Below are 12,590 nucleotides of genomic sequence, written 5' to 3' on the forward strand. Positions count from 1 at the left end.
TTATATTGGAAAAAGTCAATTTTTTCTATAATGATCAATAGTCAATGAGATTCCAATGAAAATGCCAACAAGGTTTTTCCGTCAATGTGACCAAACTAACTCTAAAATATACGCAGAGGAAAAAAGGCAAAAAACAGCAAATACACCCTGAAGAACAACAAATCGGAGGGCTGGCTATACCAGATAATACTGCCGTAAAATCTACAGTAATTAAGACAGCATGATATTGGCATAGGGAATCCAAACTGACTAAAGGATTAGTATGTAGATTGGAAATACATGAAAATTTGTTATATGAGAGTTGGCAGTGCATCTGGAGGGGAAAGGATGAGCTAAATTTGTTTCCCTGACTCCAGTCGTGGCCTCCAAACCATTCTCCAATTGCCACCAGAATGAGCTTCCCAAAACACAGAACTGGTTGTTTTAACTTTCCAACCAAATGTATTCATAACACCTGACTATCTACTATAGCTTTCTCCTACCTGTATAGTAACAGGTTACATAAATTGAGAGAAATGCTAGACTAAATAAAGTTAAATAGGATTTTTTACAGCAAGATTTCTCAAAGATGTTAATATTCTAACAAGGAATTTGAACCTCTAAATGGGGGACAGCACATCTGGCTAATTTAACCAAACTAGTCAGGCCAAACCATTTTTTAAGAAATAGCAACTTGATAAATCAATGTTTCTGGAATCATACACTGGAAATCAAAAGTTATTTCATCTGACATAGGATACAAGGCAATGCGAAAGGCAGATGGATTACTTTTATGCTGAACAGTTTACGACAAGGAAGAGCCACGGGGTCCTGGCTCCTCTACATTCTCGCTGGTCACTTTGGTCGTTACTTTAACTTTTTCATAATTCAATTTCCCTTACTGTAAAATGGGAATAACACATTCTGTATGTTTACTAGTATAATTTTTTTAATATAATAATTCGTCATAGGATTGCTGAAATTAAATAACCCACTAATAACAAAATATTATATTTTTTCCTGCTTCTCCCTACCCTTGAAAACTGGAGATATAGTTAGAATGAATTATTCATACAAGTCCAAGACTTACTGATGACTTTACTATTGCCTATAATGACTTGCCCCATTTCCTATATACCCTGTCCTATTCTTTTTTTTTAATTAAATCTTTATTGTTCAGATTATTACAGTTGTTCCTCTTTTTCCCCCCATAGCTCCCCTCCACCTGGTTCCCACCCCACCTTCCGCCCTCACCCCCCAACCCCCACTGTCCTCATCCATAGGTGCACGATTTTTGTCCAGTCTCTTCCCGCATCCCCCACACCCCTTTCCCTCCCAAGAATAGTCAGTCCACTCCCTTTCTATGCCCCTGATTCTATTATAATCACCAGTTTATTCTGTTCATCAGATTATTTATTCACTTGATTTTTAGATTCACTTGTTGATAGATGTGTATTTTTGTGCATAATTTGTATCTTTACCTTTTTCTTCTTCTTCCTCTTCTTAAAGGATACCTTTCAGCATTTCATATAATACTGGTTTGGTGGTGATGAACTCCTTTAGCTTTTCCTTATCTGTGAAGCTCTTTATCTGACCTTCAATTCTGAATGATAGCTTTGCTGGGTAAAGTAATCTTGGTTGTAGGTTTCTTGCTATTCATCACTTTGAATATTTTTGCCACTCCTTTCTGGCCTGCAAAGTTTCTGTTGAGAAATCAGCTGACAGTCGTATGGGTACTCCCTTGTAGGTAACTGAGTTTCTTTCTCTTGCTGCTTTTAAGATTCTCTCTTTGTCTTTTGCTCTTGGCATTTTAATTATGATGTGTCTTGGTGTGGTCCTTTTTGGGATTCCTTTTGTTTGGGGTTCTCTGCGCTTCCTGAACTTGTAAGTCTATTTCTTTCACCAGGTAGGGGAAGTTTTCTGTCATTATTTCTTCAAATAGGTTTTCAATATCTTGCTCTCTCTCTTCTTCTGGCACCCCTATAATTTGGATGTAGGTACACTTGAAGCTGTCCCAGAGGCTCCTTACACTATCTTTGTATTTTTGGATTCTTTTTTCATTTTGCTTTTCCGGTTGGATGTTTTTTGTTTCTTCGTATTTCAAATCTTTGACTTGATTCTTGCGATTGCGATCCTCTAGTCTGCTGTTGGAACTCTGCATAATATCCTTTATTTCAGTCACTGTATGTCATAACCTCGAGGGTCTCACTAGATTTCTTGAGGGTCTCACTACATTTATCTGCGGTCTCACTACATTTATCTGCGGTCTCACCAGACTTTTTGAGGATCTTACTAAATTTATCGGCGGTTTCTAGAAAGTTCTTGAAAAACCTTAAAAGTGTGGTTTTGAACTCTATATCCAGTATTTTGCTTTCCTCCATTTCTGTCATTTGTGTCCTGTTTCTTTGTCTTCGCATTTTTTATGCTTCCCTGTGTTGATAGAGTGGCTTTCTGTGCTAGGTGTCATATAGGGCCCAGTGGCTCAGCCTCCCCAATTACCTGAGGTGGACACTCTTGGTGCACCCCCTTGTGGGCTTTGTGCACAGTCTTGTTGTAGTTAAGCCTTGATTGTTGTAGGTATCACTGGGAGGAATTGACTTCCAGGCCAATTGGCTGTGAGAATCAGCTGTGTCTGCAGTGGGAGAACTTCTGTGCTGGAGACACCCCTCCGGGGCAAGACTTGCTTCAGTGGGGCTTTGGTGCTCACTGAGTCTGCCCCCTGAGTGTGTCCCTTATGGGTCTGAGGAGTTGTAATCTGGCTCTTGGATCTAAGAGGTGCTAATTTAGCCTCTGCCTGAGGCTACCCAGCAGGAGCTACGAAGAGATCTGCAGATTCCCCTTCCTTGTTTGGGGTTTGGAGGTGCCCAGATGAGGCCCAGCTGTGAAGCAATGCAAGCTGCTGTGGGGCCTTGGGCCTTCTCTTGGAAGTTCTGGGTCTGTCTGGCCCAGCTGCAGTTTCTTAGGTAATTTTCAGATTGCAAAGGGCCAGGGCATTCATATACAAAAGTCTCTGCCGCAGCTTGGGTGGGGCGGGTTCTCAGGGGATCAACAGGGCGGAGCAAACAGCTATGGCTGATCCTCAGCCCTGCCCTAAGAGGCCCTGCGTCTGTGTCCCGGTAATCGCTGCAAGCACCTCTGAGAGGAAGCCGCCCTCGAGTTCTGAGTTCTGCCCGCTGCCAGACAGTCCAGTTTCTCCCCGTATGAGTCTGGGTCCCCAGAGACTTCCCGGAACTGGAGTTCAGAGCAGTCGGGGGCTTGAGACTCCCTCCTGATTCAAAAAGACAGCCGCGTCCTCTGTTGCCAGCCCTTGCCGCGTGCGCCTCCGTACCTCTGCACTTTACTTCCGCAGCTCCTCTGAGTCTCAGTGCTTTTCTCTTTCCTTCTAGTTGTAGAATTTCCACTCAGCCAGCCTTCCTGTGGTTCTGGATGATGTCGGTTTTGTCTTTTAGTTGTATTTTTGAAGTTGTTGTGGGAGGCAGCAATTTCAGGTGTTTACCTATGCCGCCATCTTGGTTTTCCCACCCTGTCCTATTCTTAAAGACCAGCTCAAAAGAAAACCTCTTTGGAGAAGTTTCTTTAATCCAACCCCCTGAAAAGAGAATCCATGCTTTCCTTCATTTTGTGTCCACCGTACTTTATCACACACCCTTACAGTTTTCATTATACGGTATCACAAATTATTAACTTTGCTTTTTTTTCATGTTAGAGTAAGTCAGTAGTTTAATATACCAATTTAATGTTTAATACACCATTTTTGAATGAATTGGGAATTTTGAAAGTAATTTTAAAAATTAAAAGAGAAAACAATCTAAATAGCAAGTTGAATTCAGAGGAAGGAATGAAACAACAATAAGGATACTGAGTGTTTAATATGTGCTAAGGGCACACATTTTTTTATTTGAAACAATTTTGATTTTTGGTCCCAACCTATTGAAAAATAAGGAGAAATTCATAAAAGAAACCAATACATTGACCTGGCTGGGGTTTCTCAATGGTAAGAGTGTCAGCCCAGCAACAAAGTGTCTTGGGTTTGATTCCCAGTCAAGGGCAAGTACCTGGGTTGTAGGTTTGATCCCTAGCCAGGTAGGGGCAGGTGCAGGTGCAGGAGATAACCCATCTACTAGTATGTGTCTCTCTCACATTATTGTTTCTCTCTCTCCTTCCCTCAGTTCTACTCTCTCTAAAAATCAATGGAAAAAATATCTTTGGGTGAGGATTAACAACAACAATAAAGAATCCAATGCACCGGTTGGAAACCAAGATGGCGGCATAGGTAAACACCGGAGTTTGCTGCCTCGAACAACCACTTCAAAAATACAACTAAAAGACGGAACGGACATCACCCAGAACCACAGGAAGGCTGGCTGAGGAGAGACTCTTCAACTAGAAGGAACAACAACAGCATTACGAGGCTTAGAGGAGGCGCAGTGTGGAAAATTTAAAGGTACGGTGGTGTGGCGGTGCGCGCGCAAAGCGGGCTGGTGGCTGAGGGCGAGGTTGTCGTTTTCAATCAGGAGTGAGTCTCAGACTCTGGGCTACAGATCCGGGCGAGTCTCTAGGGACCCTGACTCAAACGGGAGAAGCGGGACTGTCTGGCTACGGTCCCTCCGAGGTTTGCAGCGGTTACGGGGACAGAGAGGCAGAGCCCCTGGAGACGGACTGAGAGCAGCCATAGCTGCTCCCCTCCCCCCGCCCTGTTGAGCCCGCCCCGCCCAAGCCCAGCGCAGAGCCATTTGCCGATCGCCTCAGGCAAAGGCTGGACTAGCACCTCCCCAGAGGACTGAAGTTTTCCACACAGCTGATTCCTATAGCCAGTCGGCCTGGTGGTCAAATCCCTCTAGTGTTAACTACAACAATTAAGGCTTGGCTAGAACAAGACTGCGCACAAAGACCACAAGGGGGTGCACCAAGAAAGCATAAAAGATGCGGAGACAAAAAAACATGACAGAAATGGAGGATATGGAGCTAAGAATCGCAATTTTGAGGGCTTGCAAAAAACTTGTGGAGAGCCTCACGAAAACTAATGAGACCCTCGATGCTACGATAAAGAAATTAGAAAGTAAGCATACACGGACTGAAATAAAGAATATTATACCCAATAGCAGACCAGAGGAGCACAAGAATCAAACCAAAGATTTGACAAAAAACACCCAACTGGAAAAGCAAAATGAAAAAAGAATCCGAAAGTGTGAAGATAGTGTAAGGAGCCTCTGGGACAGTTTCAAGCGGAATAATATCAGAATTATTGGGGTGCCAGAAGATGAGAGACAGCAAGATTTTGAAAACCTATTTCAAGAAATAATGGCAGAAAACTTCCCCCACCTGGTGAAAGAAATGGACTTACAGGTCCAAGAAGCGCAGAGAACCCCAAACAAAAGGAATCCCAAAAAGGACCACACCAAGACACATCATAATTAAAATGCCAAGAGCAAAAGACAAAGAGAGTATCTTAAAAGCAGCAAGAGAAAGAGACTCAATTACCTACAAGGGAATACCCATACGACTGTCAGCTGATTTCTCAACAGAAACTTTGCAGGCCAGAAGGGAATGGCAAGAAATATTCAAAGTGCTGAATACCAAGAACCTACAACCAAGATTACTTTACCCAGCAAAGCTATCATTCAGAATTGAAGGTCAGATAAAGAGCTTCACAGACAAGGAAAAGCTAAAGGAATTCATCACCACTAAACCAGTATTATACGAAATGCTGAAAGGTATCCTTTAAGAAGAGGAAGAAGAAAAAGGTAAAGATACAAATTGTGAACAACAAACAAGCATCTATCAACAAGTGAATCTAAGAATCAAGTGAATAAATAATCTGATGTACAAAATGAACTGGTGATTATAATGAATCAGGGACATAGAAAGGGAATGGACTGACTATTCTTGGGGGGGAAAGGGGAATGTGAGATTCGGCCTTCTTGGGGGGGAAAGGGGAATTTAAGATTCGGGAAGAGCCTGGCCAAAAATCGTGCCCCTTTGGATGAGGACAGTGGGTGGGGAGTGAGGGCCGGACGTTGGGGCGGGAACTGGAGGAAGGAGGGGAGTTATGGGGGGGGGGAGAGGAACAAATGTAATCTGAACAATAAAAATTTAATAAAAAAAAAAAAGAAAAAAAAAAAGAATCCAATGCACCTATAATACTTTGTTAATAAAGCCCAGACTTCTTTTCCAGATCTTAAAACAAATTAGCTTATAATTTGACTTCTATAGTTATCATTGTAGTATAAAAGATAAATAAAATGAAAAGCAAAAATAAAACCAACAAAAGGCCTTTAACTCTATTTATTAGCAATTGATATCCATATCAGCACAAATTGAGAAGAAAAGTGCTTAGACCCAAATTCTCAAGAACGATGAAAAATAGTTTACTTTTAGCAAATAAATATTAATCAAATAAAGAAATATTATTTAAAAATACTATTCAATGCTAGAGAGGGTACTATATGTATTAAAACAGAGATTCTCATGATATGATACTGTATATAGAGAACCCTAAAGATACCAGCAATACCAGCAAAAAAACCATTAGAACTTATAAATGAATTCAGTAAAGTAGCAAGATATAAAATAAATATCCAGGAAGAGTTGCATTTAAAAAAAATATATCAAATAAAAAAATATTGGTTTCAGAGAGAGGAAGAGAGAGAGAGAGAGAGAGAGAGAGAGAGAGAAACACCAATGATGAGAGAGAATCATTGATCGGTTGCCTCCTGCACAGCTCCCACCAGGGATTGAGCTCACAACCTGAGCATGTGACCTGACCAGGAATCCAACCCTGACCTCCTGGTTCATGAGTTGACACTCAACCACTGAACCACCAGGCCAGGCTCAGTTGCATTTTTATACACCAATACTGAACTATCAGAAAGGGAAACTAAGAAAACAATCCCATCAACAATTGCTTCAAAAACAAAATAAAATACCTAGGAATAAATTTAACCAAGGATGTAAAAGACCTGTACTTGGGAAATCATAAGACACTGAAGAAAGAAACTGAAGAAGATACAAATAAGTGGAAGCATATACGTGTTCATGGATAGGAAGAATTAACACCATTAAAATGTTCCTACCACCCCAAACAATCTATAGATTCAATGCAATTCCTATCAGTATGCAATGGCATATTTCACAGAACTAGAACAAATATTCCAAAAATTTACATGGAACCACAAGAGACCCTGAATAGCTATAGCAATCTTGAGAAAGAAGAACAAAGTTGGAAGAATCATGCTATCTGATATCAAAGTATACATACTACAAGCCCATAGTAATCAAAACAGTGTGATACTGGCATAAAAACAGACATATAAATCAATGGAACAGAACAGAGAGCCCAGAAATAAATCCATGCCTTTAAAGTCAATTAATAGTTGACAAAGGAGCCCTAACCGGTTTGGCTCAGTGGATAGAGCGTCGGCCTGCAGACTGAAGGGTCCCAGGTTCGATTCTGGTCAAGGGCATGTACCATGGTTTCGGGCATATCCCCAGTAGGGGCTGTGTGGGAGGCAGCTGATCAATGTTTCTCTCTCACTGATGATTCTAACTCTATCCATCTCCCTTCCTCTCTGTAAAAATAATCAATAAAATATATTTTAAAAAAATAGTTGACAAAGGAGGCAAAAACATACAATGAGGTAAAAATAATCTATTCAACAAATGATGTTGTGAATATTGGGCAGATACATGCAAAAAATGAAACTAGACCACTTTCTTACACCATAGAATAAACTCAAAATGGATTGAAGACTTAAATGTTAGACTCAAAACCATAAAAATCCTAGAAAAAAACATAGGCAGTAAAATCTTGGACATTTCTCATAGCAATATTTTTTTCTGATATATCTGCTTGGGCAAGGACAACAAAAGAAAAATTAAACAAATGGGACTATATCAAACTAAAAAGTTTTTGCACAGCAAAGGAAACCATCGACAAAATGAAAAGACAACCCACTGAGTGGGAGAACATATTTGCCAATGAAACATCTGATAAGGGGCTAATATCCAAAATTTATAAAGAACTTATAAAACTCAACACCAAAAAATCCAAACAATCCAATTAAAAAATGGGCAAAAGACCTAAACAGACACTTCTCCAAAGAGGACATACAAATGGACAATAAATATGAAAAGATACTTGATGTAACTAATCATCAGAGAGATGCAGATTAAAACCACAATGAAATATCACCTCACACTTGTTGGAATGGTTATCATCAATAAACCAACAAATAACAAATGTTGGAGAGGATGTGGAGAAAAGAGAATCCTTGTGCACTATTGGTGGGAATACAGATTGGTGTAGCCACTATGGAGAGCAGTATGGAATTACCTTAAAAAACTAAAAATGGAACTGCCTTATGAACCAGTGAATTTATCCGAGAAAACCTGAAACACTAATTCGAAAGAATATATGCACCCTTATATTACTTGCAGCATTTATAATGGCCAAGATTTGGAAGCAGCCCAGGTGTTCATCAGTAGATGATTGGGTAAAAAAGCTGTGGTACATTTACCCAATGGAATACTACTTGGCAATAAAAAAGAAGGATCTTACCTTTGCAACAGTATGGATGGATCTTGAGAGTATTATGCTGAATTAAATAAGCCACTCAGAGAAAGACTAGTACCATGTGATTTCACTCATATGTGGAATCTAATGAACAAAGTGAACTAACAAGCAAAACAGAGACAGGTTCATAGAGAGCAGGTTGACAGCTGTTGAGGATAGGTTGGCGGTTGGGGGTCTGGGTGGGAGTGGTGGAGGGATCAAGCAAAAAAAAAAAAGGATAAAACACTCATGGATATAGACAACAGTGTGGTGATTGTGGGCTGCGGCAGGGAGGGGGTTGTTGGGAGAAAGTGGAGGAGTGTATGGGGGATAAATGGTGAGGGAGACTTGATTTAGGGTGGTGAACATGCAATATAGTGTATAGATATGTGCACCTGAAACCTGTATAATTTTGTTAACTAGTGTCACCCCAATAAATTCCATTAAAAAAAAAAAGACAGATTCTCATTACTAGTCAGTGAGACTATACGTTGGTATATTTTTGGGAATATAATTTGCATGAAAAGCTTTAAAACAACCAACTTTAGAAATCAGTCCTAATAAATTACTATGGAATACATATAGATGTTTGCTGTTATTTGTAATGGAGATAACTGGAAAAAACAACAACCCTAAATAGACATATAATAAGGGATGACTAAATTAAGATTTATCTCTATGAGACTATTTAAAAGGATATATACTAGTTTTTATTAATATGAGTAAATGTTTAAATTATAAGTTTCACAAGGATGTGGTCCTTATCTAGCTTGTTTTTACTATTTATTCCTAGGGAATAGCATAAGGCCTAGCATACAATTTTTTAAATTAAAACTTTATTCTTTTTTTTATATTTTATTGATTTTTTACAGAGAGGAAGGGAGAGGGATAGAGAGTTAGAAACATCGATGAGAGAGAAACATCGATCAGCTGCCTCCTGCACACTCCCTATTGGGTATGTGCCTGCAACCAAGGTACATGCCCTTGACCGGAATTGAACCTGGGACCCTTGAGTCCGCAGGCTGACGCTCTATCCACTGAGCCAAACCGGTTAGGGCTAAAACTTTATTCTTTATAAAGCTGTTAGGTTCACAGCAAAATTAAGGGGACGGTATAGAGATTTTCCTTGCCATTTACCCTGTCTCCACATATACATAGCCTTCTCCATTATCAACATTTCCCATCAGAGTGTTACATTTGTTACAGCTGATAAACCTGTATCATTACCACCCAAAGCCCATAGTTTACATTAGAGTTTACTCCTGGTATTGTACATTGCATGGGTTTGGACAATGCATAAGGGCATATATCCATCATTAAAATATCATACAGTATTTTCACTGCCCTAAAAAAATCCTCTGTGCTCCATCTAGTTATTCATCTTTCCTCCCATCTCAACCCCTGGAAAACAACGATCCTTTTACTGTCCCCATAGTTTTGCCTTTTCCAGAATATCATTTCATTGGAATCATACACTGTGTAGCCTTTTCAGGTTGTTTTCTTTCACTTAATAATATGCATTTAGGGTTACTCCATGCCTTTTCATGGCTTGACAGTTCATTTCTCTTAGCACTAATAGTCCATTGCCTGGATGTATTAATTTATTTCACCTACTGAAGAACATCTTAATTGCTTCCAAGTTTTGGCAATTATGAATAAGCTGCTATAAACACCTGTGTGTAGGGTTTTGCATGGATATGCTTTCAATTCCTTTGTGTAAATAAATACCAAGTAGAGTAATTGCTGATGGTTTGGTAAGAGTATGTTTAGTCTTCTAAGAAACTGCCAAATTAACTGCCTTCCAGAGTGCCTGAACCATCTTACATTCCTAACCTTAATAACTGATAGTTCCTGTTGCTCTACATCTTCACTAGCATTTGGTGTTGTCAGTGTTCCAGATTTTGGCCATTCTAAGTGTAGTACACATACATTTTTATTAAATACTAGAGGCCCGGTGCACGAAATTCATGGGGGGGGGTGGGGGGGGGTGTCCCTCAGCCCGGCCTGCACCCTCTCCCAATCCAGGACCCCTTGGGGGATGTCTGACATCCCTCTCGCCATCTGGGATCCTGGCTCCTAACCACTCACCTGCCTGCCTGCCTGCTTGCCCCTAACCACCTCTGTGGTGGCCTCCGCGGCTTTGTCTGTAAGGTCGTTCGGCTGTCTGGTCTAATTAGCATATTATGCTTTTATTATTATAGATTTGGTAAATGAATGAAAAATGTTCAGTGAAAAAAAATTATATTAAATGTTATTTCTGTGAAAAATCTGTCTATAAAAAGAACTGGAATGACACACCATGAAATGGGAAAAAGAGGTCGTGGGCATTTGTTAAGAACAGCTTTATTGAGGTACAATTTTACATACCATAAAAATTCACCATTGTATATGTACAGTTCGACTACATTTGTACATTGTGCGATTATCGCCATAATCCAGGATCATGGTCTCATTCCACCTTTTCTATCTGGTAAAGGAGGGCTTATTCTTTGGAAGTCCCCTTCCCTGAACTATAAAATTATCTATAAAAATTTCAGGGTTGAGCAGGCATGATATAACTAGATTCTGTTTCGCGTACTATGGTAGGATCATTATTCTTGGTCCTTCTGCAAATACAAAGGCTCCACAGAATAATGAGTACAGTCCCATTCTCCAAAGGAAATGTGGGTATTGGATGGAATCAGATGTGGGCAGTTCCCTTGTGCGTGATCTTGCTAGCGGAGTGCGAAAGCTGAGGACGCCCCCCAACAACCTGGGAAACCGGCCGCTGCAGTCCCGGGGCTGGAGCCACCGCCTCTCCGTGAAGCGCCCAGAGAAGGGACTTTGGGGTATATTTCGTTAACTCTCTACAACAGAGAATCCTTTGGGCAAAACTCGACTGAGATGGGTGAGCACTTACACATCCTTTACAGCCCCGGGTCCCAACGCCCCGCCGGCAGCCTCCTACCTGCAGAGAAGCAGAGCAGGAACACCGGGTGCCTCAGGCGGGCCAAGCCTAGCAAAGTGGGAGCAAAGAACATGGCTTCGTCGTCGGGGTGCGCGATCACCAGGAGGGCCCGGCTTCCGCTTCCCAACAGGCCAGCCTGCACCTGACTCTTCATTCGTTCCAAGAAGTGCCAAGCCCAGAAGATGCCCGGTGCTAGGAGGGCCACCGCCACACACACAACACCCACGGCCTCCATGCCGTCTGAGGGGCACAGCGCCTGCGTCACAGGGACACGTGCCCCGGAGCCGGCTCGGGGGGAAACCACGCTCCGCGCAAATTGCGTTCCGAGTTGCGGTCCGTCCCGCCAAGCCGCTCCTACGGCGTGAGGCTTGAAAGGTCGGGTGCTTGGGATGGGCTGGCACGGTCGCCTCCCGGCACATACCGAGTTCCCTCTACTTTACATAGCGTTTACGAGGACGGCGACAGCTCGGGACCGAGCCCCTTCCTGTCAGTTTCTACCCTCGTCCTGACACAGTCCGATCGTTTCACCGTCAGAGTGAGGCTGAGGGCGCACTTTGTGGTCGCCAGGGTCACAGGCTCCGAGTGGCTAGATAGAGTAAGGACTGACATCAAGGACAAATAGGCATCGCCTGTTCGCTTTTCAGTGAAGTCTTGGCGCGAGTTACAGCCGGAGCCCTGGGAGACACCTGGGTAGGTCGACGTGCACCCTTCCAGCTCCCAGCCTGTGGGGCCGCTCCCTCCCCGCAGCCGCGCTCGCGCCGGCCGTCGCCGTCCCTCCGAGCCGAGGAGGGGTCGTAGGGCCGGGGCCACAGGTCCTTCCGGTTCTCATGCCCGGGTTAGGGCCGAGAGCTGAGAATCGGGTGTTCGCACAAGGATCTCCAAATCAGTACTGATTGCAGCGGCCGACGAGGTGGATGAGAACTTTCGGGTGTTTTAACACGGAATCTGATATGGTCGAGGGCGTATAGGTTAGATGCACAGGGAAGTAGGAGGGGAGTTTTGAGGGCATTGAAGTGGGATACCATGGTAACAGTATTGTTATGGAGTCAGTCTCATTTGTATCTCACTCACGTCCCAGCGTTCTGTTATTATCCATATCATAAAGTGTATATC

At 42.2% G+C, this 12,590-nt stretch overlaps 2 protein-coding genes across 18 annotated transcripts in view; one reads left to right on the forward strand and one right to left on the reverse strand.

The window, feature by feature from the left end:
* PIGL (phosphatidylinositol glycan anchor biosynthesis class L) overlaps positions 1-12,043 on the reverse strand; it is a 65,535-nt gene extending 53,492 nt beyond the window's left edge. For 4 of the 7 annotated variants that reach the window (XM_023764879.1, XM_023764877.1, XM_014466726.2 and 1 more), the window contains exon 1: positions 11,478-12,043. In XM_023764879.1, coding sequence (XP_023620647.1) covers positions 11,478-11,896 — 419 coding nt within the window. In that variant the 5' untranslated portion in view covers positions 11,897-12,043. The remainder of the gene's footprint in view (positions 1-11,477) is intronic. The other 3 variants (XM_006101386.3, XM_023764876.1, XM_023764878.1) reach the window with 1 other exon arrangement.
* Positions 12,044-12,047: 4 nt separating this feature from the next.
* The window catches only part of NCOR1 (nuclear receptor corepressor 1), a 238,392-nt gene continuing 237,849 nt past the window's right edge, over positions 12,048-12,590 (forward strand). For all 11 annotated transcript variants that reach the window (XM_023764861.1, XM_023764867.1, XM_023764865.1 and 8 more), the window contains exon 1: positions 12,048-12,167. The gene's annotated coding sequence lies outside the window, so the exon portion shown is untranslated. The remainder of the gene's footprint in view (positions 12,168-12,590) is intronic.

The sequence above is a fragment of the Myotis lucifugus genome, unplaced genomic scaffold (genome assembly GCF_000147115.1).
Source record: "Myotis lucifugus unplaced genomic scaffold, Myoluc2.0 scaffold_355, whole genome shotgun sequence".
Lineage (NCBI taxonomy): Eukaryota > Metazoa > Chordata > Mammalia > Chiroptera > Vespertilionidae > Myotis > Myotis lucifugus.